The sequence below is a fragment of the Pollicipes pollicipes genome, unplaced genomic scaffold, assembly GCF_011947565.3.
Source record: "Pollicipes pollicipes isolate AB1234 unplaced genomic scaffold, Ppol_2.1 Scaffold_4740;HRSCAF=5597_pilon_pilon_pilon, whole genome shotgun sequence".
Lineage (NCBI taxonomy): Eukaryota > Metazoa > Arthropoda > Thecostraca > Pollicipedomorpha > Pollicipedidae > Pollicipes > Pollicipes pollicipes.
Genome location: NW_023596545.1, coordinates 9,546,014 through 9,569,018, shown reverse-complemented (window position 1 = coordinate 9,569,018; position 23,005 = coordinate 9,546,014). Strand labels below are relative to the sequence as shown.

Genomic DNA, 23,005 nt, shown 5'->3' with positions numbered 1-23,005 from the left:
TTTCCTGCTCTCGTTTTCCTGCCCTTGGGCCATTCAAAAGATTCAGTCTTGCATATTTCATGTCTTACAAGAAAAATAAAGCAAAAGTTCTCCTAGATTACTCATCCCGCGTGCCTTAAAGCTTCCGCGACTGTTTTCGGACGTGTGACCTGTCATGTTGGGCCAAAAGCAGCAGCGCTCCATCGTATCGGATTTACCCGTTGTTTTATCCATTACATGGAGCTGGCTTAGTTGGACCGAGATCGCCGCGGCATGAATAATTTTAGTCAAGATCGTGTGTTATAATTGAATTGTCGAATAATGAACCTGAGTTTGCATGTTCTTGAAATGCATTTTCATAAATATATTTACCAAAAATGTTACAATTTGTCACGGATTCCCAACCTTTTTTCCTCTGACGCTGTCTGCAAGGATCTTTACCTCGATAATGCATGCTTTCCTTGTCCTGGAAATCTTTTTTGATCTATTTCTTCTTTTTGTCGTTATTTTTCGTCTATAATACCAATGTTGTTGAGGCGCTTGGGCTTTCTTGAATATAGCAGCATGCGACAGACAGTTGGAGAAATACCCTGGAACTGGAGAGCCCTCACCACTCAACATCAATCTTTTATACACCAGACTGGGTTTTCAATTGCATGAGCTTGACACTCTTGGCAAGCTAGACAGCACACCAGACCTCGGGCGGCCGGTGCCACCACGAAGTCAGAACTCATCGGTCATGAAATCCGATGCGGTGCGGCTGCGGTATTATTTCCGACACTCCAATTGGAAACAGGCAGTGGCGTATTTAGAAACTGATAAAGGGAAGTGTTAAAAGATAGAAAGAGGTGCAAAGTATTTTAGTGGCGTCATGATATGGCGGAAGCGTTCTTGCTTTCTCTTGGGAAATACACGGGACAAGTTCACCTCCTGGCATGTTTCAGCATTTTTTTAATTAGACATCACACCTTTGGTGCTCTTTGGTGGTCACACACGCGTCACGTTACGTGATGCTCCCAATGCACGGTTCCACAACAGACAGTATCAAAGTCCCCTGTTTACGACACATTCTGAGCACTCCCAAAGGCTCGTTAATGGCGTGATGAAACGTGTTTGGCAATGCAGTAATGGTCATGACAATTTCAAGAAAATGAATGAGATGCAATCACTATAGGATAGTTGGTTCAGGTAGGAAGTGCAGAAGCCAGCTTTGAGACGTCAATTTTTCTCAGTATAACTGACACTGCCTAAAAACTTCGCTTGATCAATGTATCTCGATATAATGAAGGTCGCTTACGTTCAACATAAAAACTGCTGGCTCATAATGCCGAAATAGACGCTAAACGCTTTTCTTTATTGTATCAAGGATAAATGTGCCTAAGATAAACATTGGCTGATACCGCTGTTTGGCAATGACATCAGGAAAACTATCCTTATTAATTTTGTCGCGTGCAGAGCTGAATTAGGCTCGCCGTTGCGGATGTGCAAGGAATATCACCCACCATGGGCGTGCCTGGAGACCGCAGCTGTCCGCATTATGTTGAATCTGGGGGATTAAAGACTGGGATCCTCCGCCGCCGACACACACCGGCGCGGCCTTCAAGCCAGGTGACGTTTGGCTCAGAGGCTTCAGCATCTCACCAACAGCAACAATACTCGGGTTAGATTCACATTGAGCATAACATGACATCGAAAGCGAAGGTTTCGCTATAAGTGGTGTGAAGCGAGAGCCCAAGAAATAGCTGCAGAATTGCGCGCACAGGTCTGCTCTGTACTTCAGCTGCGAATGCGCAGTGACTGTCAAACAGTACGACACCTACTCCCTCTTTGGCCAGATAACGTCAGAGGTGTTTTGTACCTGAGAAGGTCATGCCAGAGTTTATGATAGGTATAGAAGTGAGATCATAATTGGGATAATACTGAGATCATCCGTGTTATTCCAGTCTGCGGGATTTACTCCGTACAGGACACCTCCATGTTATGCGCAGTGAAAGGAAGCATTTAGAAACCCATCTAAACAAGCAAGTCAACAAGCAAGGCGCGCTCGAATTTTGGTTCCGCTAGCACAGATGCTCTCGTTCGTTTGCTCACTTTGCTCACGCACGCACGACGTCTAAGCTAGCCTTACTGGCTGCTCAATTTCAGTGATGGTTGAAAGACGGCAGGCAACAACTGTAGTAGAGGATGCTGATGACGTTTTCGTAACATGGACTTGTCCTGCAGTGAGCGTCCGGAGGCTATTCAATAAGCGTGAGGTTATTTCTTTTGTACATGCAGTGGCGTGGTGAATCATAGCAGCTTGCAGCCGCCCTTCGCCGTTGGGACATGCGGTCACCTCGCGCTCAGTATGCGAGCGCGGTTTAACCACTTACCTGAGTGTTGGCCTCGATTGGATTAAATGACTCGAATAACGCACATCGCCGACTGCGCCGACGATGTACGTTCCTGGCATCATAAGACGCAGTCAAAACTCTTAAATTGAAGAGATACAACGATATGATTGCTGTCAACATGGACGATGCCATGGGAGACTGCGGAGACAAGCTGCGGCAGCTTGTCTCCCCCACCTCTCCCCTCCCATCAACCTCAACATGACAGTCACAAAACGCTTCGGCTGTTCGGAAATACGCAGAAATTGAGGCTTAGATTGGTTAAGTTTGTCCGACTCCCCACAAGTTACGACCCCGAAGCACACTTGAACTGCTCAGCCTAAACACGGTGGCAGCCCATCAGTCATCAACGCACGCACCGCGTAAACGCAGCGTCCGGCGCGGTCTCATTCCTCGCTCCCTCTCCTCAGCGCTCCCCGCACTGCCCGCCGCCCGCCACTCTGTGGCCGGCGGAGGAGCGTCCGCCCAGATGGGGGGAGAGGTCATCCACCCGGCCGCCGCGCCGCCGCCGTCTGACGAAGGTCGGGCCGGTGGTAGACGTGGGCAGGAGCCCGGTCGACGCACGGGCCCTGACTTACCTTACCAGCCGGCGCGGAGGGCAGCGCAGTGCGAGTGGTCGAAGAAAGCAGCCTGCAGGTGAACAGCGGAGCGGTGAACGGAAGGTGGGTGTAGTGGGGTTCGGTGTTTGTTTTTTTTTGGGGGGGGGGTGCCGTATGGGCGTGGTTCAGCGTGGGGGCTGGGGCTGGGATGATGTCAAAAGGAGAGGGCATGTGGGGGAGAAGGGAGCTTAAAGGAGAATTGATCGTAGGGAGGGATGAGGTGCGAGTGGTGAAGATGGGAAGTGCGAGAGGTGAAGAGGCGCATGACAAAAGAAAGAGTGGAGGGTAGGCAAATTTAGTGCGGACGAGCGACTAACCTCAATGGGAGTGATTACAGGCAGAATGTGAACACGTCTCGTCCCGTCAACATGGACTGTAGATGGCTCAAATAGAAAAAGCTTGATGATAGCTGACTTATCTCACTTCTGTGCACCGGATTTCTATGCTGATGCCTGGCAAATCATATTTTCCTTTGGGAATAGAATGGCGAGTTTGGTTTACTGTGCCAAGTGAGTAAACATGACCGTCTAAACCTGTACCAGTTAGCGGTAAAAGATGAGCATGATACGTGGGCACCCGTGCACACATGACAATCACTTTTTTCCCAGGTAGCAGCAACTCAACATCATGATTCCCGCCACGGTATTGCCAAGGCTTCGCAACTTAATCGATAAATGTGACGCCAAGGGATCCTTGCGATACGGTAAGGCAACTAAACAACAGCACATAGTCATGCGCGTGATACGCACTCAGTGTCAAATACCTATGTCCAAACCTGTCGTGCTCCGTTTGATTGCAGGCGACCCCCCTCCCCGCTCATGATGCATTCCCTTGCGGCGAATCGTCCGTATTGACCGTCAGATCGCACTGGATCATTGGCCGAAATGCACCTGTGATCGGATGAGTGGCACAGCGCGCTCGCACGTGCTGTCAGCGACATCAGCGCGATCAATTACGAACCTTAAAAGTGGTCCGGCGGCGTCCGTCGGCGCTGATCTCCGGTTCCACTGGCGTGGTCTGTCTAGCTCTGTGATCGATTCTGACTTGGCTGATGACCAGTTGCTCTAGCTCGTGTTTTACGCCGTGTTATCTACGAATTTGACTCGTCCTTTCCACGCTATCGGTCTTTGTTCCATTACTGACGTCTGAGCAGGGGTATGGCTCAGGCCGCGTGGCCAAGCTCAGCACTGGCCTTATTGTCCCATTGCTGACGTCTGAGGCAGGGTATGGCTCAGGTCGCGTGGCCAGCTCAGCACTGGCCTTATTTGTCCCATTGCTGACCGTCTGAGCAGGGTATGGCTCAGGTCGCGTGGCCAGCTCAGCACTGGCCTTATTTGTCCCATTGCTGACGTCTGAGCAGGGGTATGGTCTCAGGCCGCGTGGCCACTCAGCACTGCCTTATTTGTCCCAATTGCTGACGTCTGAGCAGGGTATGGCTCATGTGGCGTGGCCAGCTCCAGCACTGGCCTTATTTGTCCCATTGCTGACGTCTGAGCAGGGGTATGGCTCAGGCCGCGTGGCCAGCTCAGCACTGGCCTTATTTGTCCCATTGCTGACGTCTGAGCAGGGGTATGGCTCAAGTCGCGTGGCCAGCTCAGGACTGGCCTTTTTCAGATCTAGGTGATCTCCGGCTCCTGACCTAGCCTTACCTAACCTAACCTAGCCTATGATCATACGATCATATGATCATTGCTGACGTCTGAGCAGGGTATGGCTCAGGCCGCGTGGCCAGCTCAGGACCGGCCTTGTTTCAAATCTAGCTGTCGTTTCGTGCTTTACGTTGCCTCCGCTGGGTGTGTTTTATGACTGCTGGTCGTGCTTGGGGGTCAGTTCTGGTCGTATTCCACGTGTAATTTCGGCGGTATTCCAGTGTCGTTTATGACCATGTGTCACCAATGGTATCCAGCATTCACAGCAAATGAAGACTTGAATCCTAGAACAAATGTATTCGGATTCCTAATCGAGGCACAGATGGATTGGAATAGATCCGAACCCTTGGATCGACACCTCGAACTAATGCAGAGCAGAACAGGCCAAAAATGTCACTCATAAATCGAAGCGAAAAAGCGATATACTACTCCAAAAAGGAAGTTTACAAATACGACAATGTGGCTAGGGCGTCGATTTAAGTAGGAGATTGGCGGCGTTCGCGCCGAAAACCCGACGGGCTAGCCCGCCCCTCCCCCCCCCCCCAAATGTGTGCTGCTCAGTGGGTGCACGAGGTCACTCGTTGTTGATGAACGGCAGTTTTAGTTTGGATTTTTGCATCATTTGTTGAATATCGCTATAGTTGAGCAGCACAGTAGTCATACAGCATGATTACAGCATTGCCAAACCGCAAGGCACGATTAAAGATGGACACCATCATTATTGGGTGGAAGTCTCTTTTTCCTGCCTGCACTTCACCCATTAACAAGTGATCAGGAGTACCCACCCTAGTTCACCGCGGCACACAAAAGCTTGCGTTAATACCGTCATAACTGACCGAAATGTTCAAGGCTGCGGCACTCCCAGCTAAGAAGTGTGAAACCTGCTAAAAAAAGACGGGGAATCAAGCGTGGCCAAAGGAATTAGTAATGCATCACTCATGTTGTCATCATAGCATTAGCTAGTGACATATAACTGAAAGCAGTGTGTGTCTCAATTATTAAATAATGCGCTCATTATCTGCACGCACTGCGCGCGTGCAAAGGTTAATTGGTGAAAAACGGTGCGATGTAGGTTGTAATCGAGGCGCCTGCGCGCAGTGGCATGACTAGGAGTAACCACAACACGCAAAGAAACAGCATGGGCGTGCGCATGTGCGTAAGGTGAATGGTGATTCAATCGCCACAAATCTCCTTTTCTTTATTCATCTGCGTCTGGATGGCACAGGCCACGTTTGTGGGGCTTCTGCCATGTACTTCTTGCAATTACCGCTTCCGAAATCCTCAAAATCTCTTTCTTTCCAGAGTGTACTATTTTAAAGCCCAAATGAAAACATTATTTAAGGCATTGAAAGGCTGCTCATAAATAAAACGGCCAAATTACAATATTACAGTTTGCAACCGGTAACACCATTAGTGACCCCCGCAAATGGGCAACCCCGTACAGAAAACAGAAATTCGAGCAGAGCTGTCTGCACCGCGCGCCCGTCACATGCAACCACTAATCAGGGAGTCGGGGCTCAATTTGGCGTGCGCAGCGCGCGCAGCAAATCAAAAGAACCCAGTGCATTAACGTTTGCAGTTTCGGTGAATTTTTCGCATGTCACATGGCATCGCGTGTTTTAGATTTACTATGTTCGTGGTCGATCGCTATTTTTTCGATGTGGGCGTTTATTCGCGATGTATGTTGATGCAAGAAAAACGCTATTTTATCAGAAGTAGCTGAGGCCACCTATGGCCCTCTCCTTTGCAGCGTTCCTGATTACTGCTCCCTGATTACTGCCATATCAGTGGCAAATGGATGCAATGTTTTTCGTCCGCTTTACCCTACAAATTTTCCAGCACCCTCAGGGAGCATGCAAACTCCAGGTTGTTTCATACTACCTGTAACACCTTTATGTGGTACACTGTGACACGAGATTTAACGAAATACATAGCTACAAACATACTAATGCGTCAATGGGTTTGTCTCATTTTTTCATGCGATCGATGCACGGGTGCGGTGAAATCAGTTAGGTACTGAAACATGCGGTACTGCCCAGGGATCCAAATGTTTGAGGACTGTTTACATCTATTTCTGTTCAGAAGAAATTTCAGCGCATCTTCTCCTTGAAGGATACTGCAAAAAAAGGACAGCATAAGATGTACTAATGTGTAATGTTACTAGAATAAGATGCAGTGTATTATAGAAGATTAACGTTGCATATCTAAATACACATGTTGTAAATTTTCTATATAAGGGAACACAAGAAATCGTCATTGGATCTATGAATGTTAAGTTATCAACCAAGCAAAACGATTACTTCGTTTCATGTCATTACTATCATCAATATTTAAAAAGACACCATTTTAGCTTTCTTCTAAAGCTGTCCACGTTTGAGAACAAAGCCGTGTTTGATGGTGATCTGAGAGGATTGACTCAGTATAAAGCTCCCAAGCTGGTCTGGTAAAGGTCCGCTGTTGCCAGCGCAATTCAGCCTGGAGGGGCTGGAACGGGGGTAGCGGAGGGAGCAGCCGACTTCATCTTCAGGCAGATTCACCATTATCCGTGCGTCCTTAAGTGAAAGGAATGCGGGGCGCCAAACAAATAGGCCTTCACTAGCTCTACGTCAGAGGACGGGAGTCATACAGAAGCTACGTTGAATTGTGGATTCCTTACCTGACATGTTGTGTGAAACTTTGGTAACTTATCGCATGCTTCCAGGTAGTCAGGGCCTGGCTACTGCATAGTCTGGTAAATGCAAGGAGTTTCAGGAATAAGCATGGCACTGGGCACAACAACGGAGATCAAAGTTCGCCGCCGCCTTTCTTGTGTGTCAAAAGACGCCAAGACGATGAGATCTTTTATTGGTCTGTTAGGAAGTAACTACATTTTCCAAAAGTCGTAGTCAGTGACTTCCCAATACTGAATTACAAGCATTTATTATTTGGGCCATCAAAAGTGGTCGCACCTCTTCGGTTTCAACGAATCGTGGTGTGGTCTTACCTGTGCTTTATTCCTGCTCATGTCAATGTCCAATTGATTTTAGCTCGCGCCGACGTTTTGTGCCTGGCTGCAGATCTGTATATTTTGTAACAGTGGCCATTAATTCATATATTTCTGTCAGCATTTCAACCCACATTTAAAATTGATCACAACATAACCTTGTTTATGACCGCTACTAAAACAACAACAAACAAGAGCAAAAGGACAGCAACAATGGACAAAACACGTTTTAGGATATGGAACTTCTCTGCTATTCTACGGCAAACTATGTGGGTGCGGGGGGGGGGGCAAAAGCATAACTTTCCTGTCCATGTCTCCTTCCAGAAGAGTAAGTCGTCCCCCCCCCCCTCTCCTCCTGAATCTACTACTAATGCAGAACTACTAATACTGCAGTTCTACTAATATAGAACTACCGAACTACTGCTAATGCCGACATGCAAAACACATAGAAAACTGCTCTTGGACCTGCCACGTCGCATTCGTATCACATTGTCAAGGGTACAGAATGTCCAAACTACAGAATGTTTAATGTGCGAAATGTCCAAAGCTCACAATGACCAAAGTGTAAAATGGTCCATGTGCAGAATATTCAAAGTTAGTAATGTATAAGGTACATAACGCACAAAGTACTTAATGTCCAAGGTATGGAAAACCCGGAGTAAGCGGTGTCTCACGGGCACAATTCCCGAAGTAAAAAATGTCCAGGGTACGAAATATCCAGTGAGCATAATGTCCAAGGTAATATGCGAGGTACAAGGTACACAAGGTACGGGTACCAAGGTATTCGTGCGTTCCACCTCGTATGATTTTCTTGGGTGCGTTTTCATTTTTCATGCTCTTTTAAATGGTGAGCAGAATGTGCTTGCAAAGCACATCATATTCCCCATTAAATTGTACGCAATCGGCAGGCTGGTCATATGCACCTACCGGTGTTACCGGGGTTACCATATGCACCTACCGGTGTCATCTGCCCGCAGTGTTACACCCCACGGCTAGCGGTCGCACCGTATTGAAGTCTCGGCGCTAGTGACGTCATTGCCATATACGGAACAGAAAACTAGTCGGTGCAGAGCAGAACACCGTGCACAGAGTAGAGCAGCTGGTGAAAACCCGAGCAAGGTTTTTGCCCATGCACAGCATCTTTCTGGCTCAACCCAACTTTCCGTCAAGTCGCCCTGGCGACATCGCTGCCATCACCAGCCGCGCTCTCATTGGACGAATGACTTCCTACATCACTCTCGCTACCACTCACGTCACCGGCTGGCGGCAGACAGCGGACCGCGCGCCGAGTGCCAACAAAACGTGAGCGGCGGAGGTTTCAGGGAAAGCTACTGTCAGTCAATAGGGGCGATAATTCGCACTCTGGCGGTCGCCCCAGAAACACAATTGGACACTCCGAGCATCGGACATTCTGCTCAGGGCATTATGACTTTGGGACATTTTGCGCCTTGAACATAATGTATTTTGAGCATGGTGTAATTTCGACATGGTGCACTTTGGACACCGTCTGCTTTGGGCATTATCAACACCTGCACTGTCAACCATTTTGGAAGTCACCTCAAATTCGGGATGTGCTTCGCCTTAGACATTATGAAGTATATATATATATATATATATATATATATATATATATATATTCTGCACCTTGAACATTCTGTACCGCAGATATTCTGTATGTTTGGACATCCTGTAAATTGTACCACATGAATCCCTCCCGGCATCATATCACACACGCCGGATCCCTGCTATGAGGCAGGCACCAGCTCCAGAGTCTTCTGAAGGCAGGAAGTCACGCTCCCCATTCCATTAGGCCTCCACTTGCAGTACACACATGGGACGTACACGAGCACGCCGACCAGCAGGAAGGCGATGACGTAGAAGTATTCGTATTGCGGCCTGTCCACTATCGGTCCCACCACCAGGTAGCAGGACATGAGCAGCACCAGCCATGGGATCCAGATGGGCACGCGGAACGCCCGCTTGGCGTCTGGCCGGGTCGACCTCAGGATGATCAGCGTCAGCACTACCAGACCGTAGAAAATCCAGGCGCAGAAGCTGAAGAGGCCAATCAGGCTATCGATGTTGCCGACGGCGATCATAATGACGGCGATGCCACAGTTGAACATGGCCGCCGGGGTCGGTGTCAGCCGACGCACGTGGATGAAGCTCAGCACGTCGACCAAGTGGCCCTGGCGAGCGGAGGCGAGGCAGCGGCGGGCCGTGCTGAGGATGGTGCCATTGAGGGCGCCGCACACAGACAGCGCCACGCCCACTGGAATCAGGAAGGCGGCTGGACCCAGCACACCCTCGGCGAAGGAGGCGGCGACGGCCGGCGAGTCCAGCAGCTGCTGTGGCGACAGCACCGACAGGTAGGCCACGTTAGTCAAGATGTAGCAGACGGTAACGAGCGGCAGCGCGATGAGGATGGCCAGCGGCAGGTTTCGAGCCGGCTCCACGATCTCTTCGGTGAGACAGTTAAGGTTGTTCCAACCGTCATACGCCCAGAGTCCGCCGTAGAACGCCGTGGCGACATCGCCGGCAGAAGATGTGCTGCCCTGGAAGCCGGTGGCCAGGTACTGGCTGTTGCCTTGAGCCAGCGAGTAGACGCCGGCTGCTATGATGAGGCCTATGGCAGCGAGCTTCGACACCGTGAAAAAGTTCTGCGCCCGTGTAGCCCAGGTGACGCTGTAGCAGTTGGTGAACGTCACCAGGCAGCACGTGATCACGGCCAGCAGCGGGACGGCCATCGGCGGTGGCGCGCACGGTCTGGCGTAGAACGGCTGGATGCAGTACTCTGCGAACGCCAGGCTGAGGACGGCCGTGGACGCTGGAAGTGTGAGGAGGTTGGTTGACCAAGACTGCAGGAAGGCAGGGAGCGGGCCGAGAAAGCGGTGCAGCGGGCCAAGCCCGTGGAACAAGTAGGTGAACTCGGCGCCCGACTCCGGGATCAGCAGACCCAGCTCGATGTAGCAGAGCGCGCCCAACATGGAGAGCACGCCGCAGCCAAACCACACCAGCAGCGAGAGCGCCACCGAGCCGCTTCCCTCCAAGATGCCTTTGGGCGACACGAAGATGCCGGAGCCGATCATGGTGCCGACGATGATGGCCGTGCCGGAGGCGGCGCCCACGGTGCGCGGCATGCGCACGGGCGGCGCGTCCGGCGATCCTGTGCCGCCCCCGTTCGTCTTGCTATCGTCCTCACCGGTCACGAAGCCCTGGTTGTCCATGCTGGTCCGGTGGACGCGATGACCAGCGCGGCAGGGTGGCGTCGGTGGCCGAGTGGTGCACGCGCCGGAATGCGGGGCGTCGGACGCCGGCGGGCACGTGCACTGGTGAAAGCCGGCTGCCGCCGGCCGCCCCGCAGCAGTCAGCCAGAGGACTGCCGGCCGCTTGGCCGCGCGCTGTACGTCGGGTCTCGTCAGGGTTGCTTCGTCAAGGTCGCCCGGTGCATAGGTCACCTGGCACCGAGTAAGGCATGGACGGGTTGTTGGAGTTCTCAAATATGCGGCAGATCAGGTACGCTTCGACAGGTTCTACTACTCTACTGTTCCGCTGCTGCTCTGCTGTGCTACTGCTCGCTGTTTAAATGCATTGCAGCATACAGACTGTGTATTTAATCTTAAACTAGAAACTATCATACTTTCATAACATATCAAAAAACTATCATCAACTCATACTTACTATCAACTATCGGGATCATACTTTTCCGTTTCCACTGCTTAATTTGAGAAAGTCTGTACTTGGTCTGTAGTCCGACTATGGCTTTTGACTGACTTGAAATGCGTGATTTGAAATGCTATTTTCTGCCCTTCCCCCGCCCCCCCCCCCCCCTCTCTCCCTCTCTCACCCTCGTGTCTCCGCAATAAATGTATTCTTAGATAAGCTAGTTCAGGTACCGCGACTTCCTCCCTTGAGATGAGCCTGCGAGGAACGAGGCTCACCCCAGCAAGCTCTGGCCGTCAAAACGCCATAGTCGCCGCACAAGATCACACCGCAACTACGCACCGCCACAGCTGTACAATAAAGACGGCCGTGAAAATTCGGCGCCCCGTGTCCTTGAGCGGGTCCGCTGGCGGCCGTCCAGCCCATCAGGCATGTGCCGCTGACGCGGCCGGCCGGCCAGCGGCCCGGTGCGGGGCGCGCTCTGCGGCCAGCCGAGGTGCCAGCAGCGGGTGAAGGACTTCTAGTGACCGAACCGTCCACATACGCAATTTATAATCCGTTTCACGCATCCTCACTTGAAATTGTTGGGGTTTATGAGTTCATCGAGGTTAGTTCCTTGGTCGGTTTTTTACCATGCTACTGATTTCACAAGCATTTGTGATGTTATGGCTGTTTTCATAGCAGGCATGGCTTGTGCCGAATTGCAGTTTGTTATATCGGGCGTTTTTAATTTAGTACAAGTCTTTTGATTCAGTAAACACTTGGGATGAGCGCCAACGCTCAGCGGTGCGTGGCGTGTGAGCCCTGACCCAGCTATTCGATTTTGAAGTTTCAGGTCAACGACAGAATCTTGCGCCCATATCTCAACGTACCTCTATGATCGGCACGATCCACCCTGTCCTCTGACATTACCCGACCGTACGCGCGGCTGCTGCCACAGACCGCATGCTACCCCAACCAGGGATAAATAGCAAGCGCTAAAACCGGCTCGAACCGACCCCATCTCTGGTGGGTGAATCGGAAGGTGAGACCTCCAGCACTCAAAGGAGTAATCGGTACGGACTTAAGCCACGTCTCTGGACGGAACGGCTTGAATTCAAGTTCGGCGGTATATCTTCCAGCTGGATGTACCATAAGAAAGGGTGTCGAAGAGTGAAGTGAACACCTTTTGTGCAGTGTGAAGGACATATTGGGGTGGTGAAAATTATTGTTGCGAAGAACTCTCACCAAGACCGCAGTTGCCAAACACCGAGTTTTTTGAAAGCAGCCTACGCTTTTTTATAGCTTTGTTTAACCGCGCAACCGCCTGGTATACTGAAGGTCGTTTATTTTAAACATGAGAGCTCAAGGCTTTTCTTGCTTATTTCAACTTCCAAAACGAGAAAAGCGTTGACTGTGTTAATTTTTACAGAATCACTCTGTATGGCACAAACAGTTTCATCGAAAGCCTGTGCTTTCTCTGTGCTTTCAGTTATGCATATGTCTGTTGAGCAGGTCGCGCAAATTCATTCTCCTTTTTGGATAGTTACGTCTTGCCAGCGTCTGTGACTTTTTCGAAAGCGTCTTGTCTGTTCTTGTCTTTTCTGTACGACAGCTTCTTGTCGGTACCCCAGCCACCTATTTAATGCCGTCTTTTGCGACTCACCTTTGATGAACAAATAGCATCACCTGTTGTCGTTGCTTACAACTGGTCGATTTGCTAAAAAAAAATATGTGAATTCTGACCTTATCCCAGAAAGCTTATCGAAGCTTATCCCAAATCCCTCATTCTAAACTTATCCCAAAAATGCAGCTTTATCGGCTTAAAATGAAGTCATTCTTTTCAGCATACAAGTCACTTGCACTCGCCAGCAACACAGTTTTGGAATAAACGTAACATGTTTTCGAAGATATTTCCTTAGTTTGACATTGGTTACCTAAATTTTTGAGTGGTCACCATCCGGAGAGAAATCAGGCTATTGAGGAAGGTTAGGTCAACGTTATCGGCTCAGCCCCCCCCCCCCCAACCCATCGATTTTAGCCACAACATGACACTCTTGATCTGCATTGACGCCAGCAGCTACCATAAGCGTCAAGTATTTCTGGAGGGGCAACCCTTTTGGTGCCACGCCCGGTATTGCCCTGGATCAGCGTCTGTCCAGTATGATGTAGAAGTGGCTTGAGACGTTTGGGGCCGCTAATCTTAGCGGGAATGTGCATATTAATACATACCTTGTTCAGGTTGCGTGTGCAGGTGAATGTAGACCTCATGGACCGTCGACCGACATGTGCCGCGACATGGTGGCAGCAGGTGGCAGCAGTATCGGCGAAGATGTTTATGTGGAATGGATTGCGAGACGTCCACTCCTACCACGTCCACATCGGCCTTGATTCGCGTAGCGTTGGCCGACTTCTCGGCGTCTTGGATGGCGGTGCGCTACGCGACAGGCCAGTGCCACCCGACGCTGTCATCCGCCAGTGCCAACGTCGGTACCACTGGGCGGGATCTCTGCCGAGCATGTCTCCAACTCTGTGACGGTGAGGTGCCGTGGTCTTGCTCCGTTGGTTGCAGAGGGCAGCTCGACCGAACGAACGTGCCCTACGTGCTGAAGATAACGTTCGACGCCATGCGACTGGAGATAACGGACGCACGCAAAATTGCTGCTCGGAAAGGCACAATATCTGTTTTGGAGTACTCCATTTTCATCTTGCGGCTTGTTCATGGAGCTCACCTAAATCAATCTGGATGTGTGCAGAAGACCTGCATCTCGGGATACCAAGATGTATTGCATTTCCATTTAAGTGGGACTGACAGCTGAAGATGCTGCTGCCGTACCAGGACCCGGCGTCGTTCCACGCGCACACGACCCCAGCACACTGAGGCCACACTGGCACCGCGAGCATCATGCTTCACAGTAGTTGCCCGACCGCGCGACTGACGGTGCTGGCCGCGACTCTGGGCTGTCGCCTGAGCGGTCAGCTGCCATCTGGTGGGAACCCCGCCAATCACCATCTTCAAGTCGCTCACTAGATGGCAGAGTACGCCACGTGTATCCGCCCGGCCGGCAGAGGCGCGCGACGCGTGACGAAAACTGGTCGTCCGCTGACCACGGCGGACGGCCTTCCATACCCACTGCAATACGTCAACGCCAGCCTCAGTGCTAGTCCTGCCGGGCTCAAGACACTTTCAGAGGCTGGCAACGAGTGGGCAGGCTGGCATATGTGTGGTAATGCTCTACAACTAGCTTCTTATCCCTTGTCTTACTATGGCTTGTTTAGCTTTGTTATAAGGCCGGCCGTGTCAATGCAGCGAAAGTTTTCACCTTTTAACCTGACATGACACATAAAAGGTCACATTTGTTTATGTCCAATAGTGCTGATCCGAAAAGTTGTTTTGCGCGAGGTGGTCATTGGAGCTTTCCACATTGCCGTAGCATGCTGAGTTCCTGAGACAGCAGGAGGAGTATATAACGCGCTAATTTGACACCTGTAATCTGATTTAACCTATCAACCGTCACGTTTAAAAATATTAAGTTACTCCTATCTGATGCAGATTGATGATAGCTACTCTATGCTGTGACTCCAGTTTGCTTAGTTTCCGATATATTACGGGTCTGTAAGTGCCCTCATGGGGCGCAGGTTAAAAAGCCTGCCATGGGACGAGAACTGAATGATGACATTCAGAATTTGGCGTGACTTTGAGGACTCGAACCCTGGTTTTTAGGAATGAGATCCTCGTTTTAAGGGTTTGAGGGTTCTTAGAATTAGAATACACTCGAATGTATTCGAATCTATTCGAATCTTCTCGAACCTATTGAACCTAATCCAGTCTATTCGAATCTCTCGAATCGGCTTACGAGCTCTCGTCGCTGGACAAGTCTGCGTCTCAGCAGCCATTGCGCTCAGTCCAGCGTCTGTTATGTCGTGTTCCGATACCGGTCGCACTTAGTTTCGATGTCCAGCAGAGTTGCATCGCATTTCAGCGCCCGCGGTGCTGGGTTTAGTAGCCGGCTGCACCAGATTTTGGCACAGAGGGGCGACGGCGCTGTGTTTCAATGTCCCCTGTGCCGGGTCTCAGTGCCTGACCGGTGTGTTTCAGTGTCGCGGGTTTTAGCCGTGCGCTGGACGAGGCAGGTGGCCGCCGCGCTGGCGGGCATCGCTCTGATGGTCTGCCTCGTTCTCCCCGCCAGCAGAGCAGTCATCGGCAGGACCCGCCGCCGCTGGATGTACAGCAACGCCATCCCTGTCTTCACGTGAGGCTGCAGTCATGTGTTAACCTGGGCATAGTGCGCTTACGTAACGTCCTAAAGCGAGTCAACCAGCCTGCCAAATAAGAAATCCCGCTGTGTAGAAATACCAATTGTAAGTACGCGTCACTTCCACCAAAGCACTGAATTCGTAATTTCGTAGCCCGTAGTTTGCTCGCATATTGTGCTTTGTTTGATTGATGGCTTAAATTTCTTATATTGATGAAATATTTGGAACACTACAACTCAGGTCGTGTTTGCTTGCCAGCTAAAAAAATATCGCAGGGTTATGCCTATCCCAATGTCAATAATTATGTCAATATCGCAACAATAATGAGCGCCGTGAGATCAAACACAACATGATGCAAGCTACATCTATCTTTTTATGTTTTGATGGTGCTGCGCTGGCACTGTCCAGTGCTATTGTCAGGCGCAACTGGTCCCCAGGTTTCACTAGACTATGTTTATTTTCTTAACACGCCTCAAAGGTTGGACACTTTTTTAATGGCGCAGAGTTGCCCAGATAAGAATTAACATATATTTTTGCCAACAGTGGCGTGTGTATTTGTCGCGTAATCGTGGTTGCGGTGGTTGTACAACACGATCAGCAACAATGGTAGCTATCAGTGATCCCTTACTAAAAGTTATTAAGATGTTTTTTCTGCGAATTACCCCTCATTCTAATCTTTCCACAAAAGTCACCATACTCCTTCACTGGAAAACAAGCTTTAACCTACGACCCATATCTTTTAATTTATATGGCGAGGATACAAATTCAAGCGGCCAAAATCCGGGGAGAAATCAGGTTTGGGGGGGGGGGCACGTTGGGCCTACTTTTTTGGCTGAGCCTCTCCAATCGATTTTAGAGAGTGGCATCCATGGCCAAGAAACATGTTAACCTGGTGAGAGACCTGGAACACCCGCTCGGCCTAAATTTTGTAGTCACGTGGGGAGAAATCCGATGAGTAACGCGTAACTGTTTGAATGCCTTATGAGATATAGTGGAGTAAGTGGTCTGCTGACTATGTGGGATAAATGGAAACGGAAGCGCTCAATGCCGAAAAGTCCTGTCAGAAGTGTGATTTGAACCCACGCCTGGAGAACCGGACAGCGACCTGAACGCAGCGCACTGGACATCTCGGTCATCCTGACACTACGCATTGTCAGATGACAACAATAATCCGCGTTTCGCTTGTGGCTTTAGATTCATCTGGCACCATTGGGTTTCAGCCGTCCGTATAAGTAACATAATTTCAAGATGTCTTCACGTGGGGAAACAGCATGATCACCACTGGCATGCCAGGATTTCTCCCTAGGGACCAAGTCGCAACATTGGGGAGTCGTTCCAGCCCGGAGGCCCTTTTCACCGCCTATGCAGGGACGGATCCAGGGGCGCTAACCGACTCATGGCTCGCCAAAATGGCAAAACTTGGGCAAAAATGACGCATTCATTTAGTTTGTAGAAAATCTAGGTAATTAGTAGTCCGGAAAATTGGTCATTAGGGCATTCCGAAAGGTAAAACTAAGGAAGATCGGGTAACTTGAAAATCAATCCGACGGCAACGCAAATGCAAGTTCAGGTTTTGGGGGTATGTTAGGTCAAACCTTTTGGTTAAGCCCCCCCCCCCTCAACCAATTTTGGGAAGTGACACTCCTTTGCGCGAGCCTATTAATGACCTGAGGTGGGGCACCCTGGTAATCTGGTCACCAAGGCTTGGGGGCGACGCAGTCGAAACGATGGAGTCGACGTGCCGCCGGGAACCTTGCGACGTCCCAGGAGTTGTCCCTCGGAGCACACACTGGCCTTGTCTCTGGCCACAGTCTGGCTCTGGCACATTTCAACGCGTAACATTCATTCCACATTCAAACATTCCAACATTCCAATGCGTAAGTGCACATAGGGTTAATAAGCTTGATTAAGTCTTGTCCGTCCTGGCTAGGTCTCATTGCGATAGGCTGTCACGCCCGATTTCTACGCTAGGTTTCAAGGGGTTTGCTGGTTTCTTACAGCGGCTGCAAATGTTTGAGCTGTGATGGTCACAATTTTCTGAGCTATTCGAAGGCACCCTTGATTTTATCGCGTGCTACAAAAGAGTGTCATAGGAAATCATTACAGTCTCGCTATGTCAAAATTGAAGTCACCATTCGTTAGGATCGCACGTCGCATCTGAGACATCCGCACGCCTGGAAATCACGTCTTTCATTCCAGTGCTCAATTCTCCCAACTCGCACTGCTCGCCCTCAGACTGTCTTGGGTCGCGTCCGATCACTAACCCCTCATCATCGGCGCGCCCGCAGGGGCAGCGTGGAAAAGGAGACGGCCCTGCTGTATGACAAGGACTACGAGGTGTTCCGCTCCGTGTTCGACTGGCTGGAGACTCCGACGGCGGCGTGCGAGCCTGTGCTGGAGCTGGGCGGGCGACTCGACCCGCGCACCAACGCCTCTCGCGGCCGCGTGCCCGTGTGCGTGGACCCCAGCCGCACCGTGACGGCCGGGCCCGGCTGCCTGGTGTACTCTCTCGGCGTCGGGCCCGAGATGGAGTTTGAGCGCGCGATGGCCGGCCGCGGCTGCGAGGTGCACGCCTTCGACCCGGTGCGACCGGCGAAGGTGGCGCGGATGATCCCCGGCGTCACCTTCTACCTGGCGGCGGTGCACAGGCTCGACGGCACAATGGACGGCCGCGAGTGGCGCACGTTCGACGCCTTGGTGGACGACAACGGTCACGCTGAGCGCACCATCAACTTCCTCAAGGTGGACATCGACTTCGGCGAGGTGTACATGCTGGTGCAGCAGCTGCTGGACACCGACGAGGGCCGCCTCGCGCTGGACCAAGTGCAGCAGATCTGCCTCAGCGTGCACCTGCCCAAGGACCTGGAGCAGTTCTCAAACCTACTGCTATTTGACGTGTATGACTCTGTGCTCCAGATCTTCCACGAGCTGGGCTTTCGCGTGGTGCGCTCGGAACCGAATCTGGACGACGGCCCGCTGCAGCAGTACCTGTTCCCAGGGGTCGAGCGGCCCGTCTACCTCAGCTACAAGCTGCTGCTGGTGCGCACCGGCCGTGATGTCTGGGACAGGCTCGAGCGGGGCACCAAACACCTCCGTCGCGAGTTTGTGCACTAGCGAGACGTGCGTGGGGCGGGGAGGCCTCTGCTACAGATCGTCTGCGCGACCGGCCAGCTCCGCCCCCGAGGCTATAGCGCATTGCAGTACAGCTGCTGGCTGAACAGCGGTGCTCAGCATGAAAGTGTTTGCACAAGAGAGACACGGGTCGATGGGTGGAGGCTCAGCAGCAGCGCAGCTGGTGTACGAACCGATGGGGTGTGGTGAGGTTAAGGGACGACCAGATGAATGTGGAGTGCTGGTTTGTAACCATTCCACTCGATCGCCGCGGAGCAGTTTGGATGGTGTGCTTTGCTACCGCCACGGGAGGATGGTCATCGATGGGAGCATGCATGCCCGTATTTTTATAGGTTTTGTGAGGTAAATGGGTAGGATCAACGACGACCTAGTAGCAACATGACGACGTATAACTGATGTTTGCGAATGCAAGGTGATGCGATCACAGTTTCTTTTACGGTGTGTATTACAGTTGTTTTGTACAAAAAGCCTAGACGCCTCTCGATCCCATTTTTGTACATATATATATATATATATATATATATATATATATATATATATATATGAATAAATAAATACATATATATTCTGTCTTTTATCATCTCTCCTCTCTCCCTCTCTCTCTCTCTCTCTCTCTCTCTCTCTCTCTCTCTCTCTCTCTCTCTCTCTCTCTCTCTCTCTCTCTCTCTCTCTCTCTCCCTTTCATCCTATCCCTTTTCCTCTCTCTCTCCCTCCCCGCCTCTCTTTCTCTCTCCCTCTCGCTCCTCCGACATTTTTACATGCTTGGAATGCATCCAGCGCGTTCTAAAACGCGCCTTTATATCATCCGGCTCTCCACAACACTGCCGCGGGCGCTTCTAATGCATCACATTAGGTTAGCATCGGCTTGGGAGCAGCCGCGGGCAGAACGCGGCCAAATGCCTGGCCATTGCTGTAAACCTCATATACGACAGTTCTGCCGGCTGCGGCGCGCCCCTACGCCCTGGGGGGCTCCGAAACACCACCCCCGCTAGATCGCCAGAAGCACGGCCAACAGCAGCCTGCTGCAAGGCTGAGTCAGGTCACTCAGTTCTGCGTTTAAGGCTCTCCTGCGAGACGCTGATGCGCGTGCAGGCTTTACCCACGGGTCTTGCGCTAATGGCGCCACGGGTTTGGCGTGCCCATACCATTGCGGGTTAGTGCAAAACATCCCTTCCCTCATGCACGCCTCATCTTTAGCCTCCCTGCCAGCGCGTCCATCCAGGGTAAATTGCACGCATCAGCCTTGAGATGGGCAAGTCCGCTTTCCCCTTCCTGCGGAGGTCGTACCTGAGAGCGCGCGAACCCCGAAGAGGGTTTGTGTGTGAGGTAAGTCCCGGCTGCGAGTGATCCCCAGATGCGTGTTCTCCCTGCTTACCCCTCTACCGATGCGACCGGGAGGCGGTCGTTGCTGACCGAAATGGCTCTCATACAAGCCATCAAAATCGATGCTAAGCATGCGTTACCGCCTTTCCTTCTTTTCTGATTGCGTTCGAAGTGTGAACTGGCGAAGCGATTTTTAACGCTTCGGTGGTCATAATGGGAATGGTCTATATGTGAAAGTAATGAAGCAGGCATCAGAGATGATGTCATAAGCTTTTTTATAAATACAGGTGTACCTTTAAGTGGAAGAACTGCTCCAGACAACACAATTTCCCTATTTAGGAAACATGCTCCTTAATGCGTCATTGCTTAATGCCGCTCTGGAACGGTCGTATGGGTTGCTGCTAAACTAGCTGTGCGACATTGCCACCCTGGCACTCACTTGTAGCACTTTAATCTCCTGCGAGGTGGACATGGCGATGGTGGAAGTGTTTGCTGAACCAAATATCTGTATGTACTCGTGCTTTGGCCGCTTCTCGTGGTATTCTTGCATATCTATGCGAGAGTTTAATGACTTTAATTACATTCACATGCTAGGTTTTAGCGCTATGCTAACTTATTCGATTACAAGTCTCATTTCCGTAAAAGCCAACAACCATGTTCAACTCCTTATCTTATGAATAACAAAACGTAATTCGTAATTGAAACATGAACAGCCTGCTCAGCAGTGATTCACAGCCAACTGACGTACTTTTATCTGGAAATCGTGCTCAGGAACGCCGGGTATGAACGGTTCGACGGTAATATTCTTCTTGGCCTTGAACGGCACATGACCTACGAGGTGCCATGATTGGAATGACGTTTATGTGGTGTCTCGCATGTCTGAATGACATTGAAATAGCCTGCACAGAATAGTTTGCATATCTTCCCGGGCGTGCAGTCCAGAAATTAGGGTTTTAGATATAAAAACCGGCAGGCCTTTGAGCAGCGCTGAATGGTCGTCAAAATGTTTATCTCAGTAAAAATTAATGCACATGTGAAACGCCTCTTTTAAGCATTAAAAAGTACAAAGAAGGGAAGACGTCAAACTAGCCCACTGCTTACTTCGTATCTAAAGGGTTAGGTTGTCATTACTTAAGTGTAGTTTTTACTTACTTTGGTAGTGAACAGAAAAGTTCATTTCTATCACTTCAGGAATGTCGATTGTCGTGCGCCGCACTTGACGAGGAAGTAATGAGCACTCGAAACGAATAATTCCTCTTCATTTGCACCGTCCAAAATGTTAAGTGCCAGCAGAGCACGATACAGAATGCGAAACGGTCGCAGCAAGATCAAACCTGCGTACAATATCACTGCCACTATCACCTGTTCGCTCTGGCAAATGCTCGAATGCGTGCTGCAGTGCTCAAAGTTGCAAGATAAGCGTAGCTATTCCTGGAGCGTTGCCTAGGCCGTGAATTGTGATGACTTGCAATGTGTGTGACTTGTAAGTGCGCTGAGTCATCGCTATGTCAGTGTGTCAGCATTTTACACCGGAGAATGCTTGGCAATGGGAAGACGCTATCTGTGCAGTGAATACCGAACGGAACTGTTGAGAGCCCAGTGGAGGTAGCTGCAGAAAAGTTATTCTTCTTTGACAGCTACCACCACGTCCCACATCAGGTTATATACAAGCGGGATCAATCTTCTGGCTGCCAACGCATTGCGCGCCTTTGCTGTTGCTTTGATCACATTATGTTTGACTCCAAAGCAAAGTGACGGATTAGTATAATCTGTTATTGTTTTGAGCTTGCATGCCTTGAACGATTTCAAATGCGTCATTTTTTATCGTAAAATAAGACCTATATTTTTGTACATTCAGCTTGGTTCAAACTGAGGTTAAGTATCATCGCAGGCTAACGGCGATCAATACCCGGCCATATGGCCCCGACTGACGGTGACATGCCCCCCCCCCCCTTCCCCAACGCGTTCCCCCCTCTCCCTACTTGTCCCGGGGCGCACAGCCCCGACGGCCGAACCCGACAGAGCACGCTGCTCTTTAAACACACTGCTCCACCGAAAACACCCCGGGAACTACGCAGCGTTTCACGCGGTCACGCGGCCGCGGTCGAATGAATCCGAGTGCCCGATCCGACCGGCAAGACCTCGCGCTTCCGAAACCGAAACAAACACCCCGCCTACCAGTGCGCGCCGGCGATGAGGCTATCGCGGCTGGCGGCCGACAGCGGACTGCTGCTGCGCAGAGCGCCGCGGGGCAGTGTTCACGTGACGCGCGCCCGTGACGGCAGTGTCCTCGTGACGCGCGCCCGTGACGGCAGTGTCCTCGTGACGCGCGCCCGTGACGGCAGTGTCCTCCTAACGTGCGCCCGTGACGGCAGTGTCCTCGTGACGTGCGCCCGTGACGGCAGTGTCCTCCTAACGTGCGCCCGTGACGGCAGTGTCCCCCTAACGTGCGCCCGTGGCGGCAGTGTCCTCCTAACGTGCGCCCGTGGCGGCAGTGTCCTCCTAACGTGCGCCCATGGCGGCAGTGTCCTCCTAACGTGCGCCCGTGACGGCAGTGTCCTCCTAACGTGCGCCCGTGGCGGCAGTGTCCTCCTAACGTGCGCCCGTGGCGGCAGTGTCCTCCTAACGTGCGCCCGTGGCGGCAGTGTCCTCCTAACGTGCGCCCGTGGCGGCAGTGTCCTCCTAACGTGCGCCCGTGGCGGCAGTGTCCTCGTGACGTGCGCCCGTGGCGGCAGTGTCCTCCTAACGTGCGCCCGTGGCGGCAGTGTCCTCCTAACGTGCGCCCGTGGCGGCAGTGTCCTCCTAACGTGCGCCCGTGGTGGCGTCCTCGTGACGTGCGCCCGTGGCGGCAGTGTCCTCCTAACGTGCGCCCGTGGCGGCAGTGTCCTCCTAACGTGCGCCCATGGCGGCAGTGTCCTCCTAACGTGCGCCCGTGGCGGCAGTGTCCTCCTAACGTGCGCCCATGGCGGCAGTGTCCTCCTAACGTGTGCCCGCGACGGCAGTGTCCTCGTGACGCGCGCCCGTGACGGCAGTGTCCTCCTAACGTGTGCC

At 51.5% G+C, this 23,005-nt stretch overlaps 2 protein-coding genes across 2 annotated transcripts; one reads left to right on the top strand and one right to left on the bottom strand.

Moving 5' to 3' along the window:
- Positions 1–2,872: 2,872 nt before the first annotated feature.
- LOC119099364 (uncharacterized) lies at positions 2,873–19,115 on the top strand. Its single transcript, XM_037222500.1, has 4 exons — positions 2,873–3,031; positions 3,577–3,671; positions 15,342–15,495; positions 17,788–19,115. Exons 2-4 carry the CDS (start codon positions 3,596–3,598, stop codon positions 18,611–18,613), a joined length of 1,056 nt encoding a protein of 351 aa, XP_037078395.1. The 5' UTR covers positions 2,873–3,031; positions 3,577–3,595; the 3' UTR covers positions 18,614–19,115.
- On the bottom strand, positions 8,808–11,035 carry LOC119099363 (b(0,+)-type amino acid transporter 1). Its single transcript, XM_037222499.1, has one exon. The coding sequence runs from the start codon at positions 10,825–10,827 to the stop codon at positions 9,346–9,348; it is 1,482 nt and encodes a 493-aa protein (XP_037078394.1). The 5' UTR covers positions 10,828–11,035; the 3' UTR covers positions 8,808–9,345.
- Positions 19,116–23,005: the final 3,890 nt, after the last annotated feature.

Coding starts and splice junctions, on each gene's coding strand:
- LOC119099364 (XM_037222500.1), top strand. CDS start 3,596: ATGATTCCCGCCACGGTATTGCCAAGGCTTCGCAACTTAATCGATAAA. Junction 3,672..15,341: donor CAAGGGATCCTTGCGATACG/GTAAGGCAACTA, acceptor GGTGTGTTTCAG/TGTCGCGGGTTTTAGCCGTG. Junction 15,496..17,787: donor AACGCCATCCCTGTCTTCAC/GTGAGGCTGCAG, acceptor GCGCGCCCGCAG/GGGCAGCGTGGAAAAGGAGA.
- LOC119099363 (XM_037222499.1), bottom strand. CDS start 10,827: ATGGACAACCAGGGCTTCGTGACCGGTGAGGACGATAGCAAGACGAAC.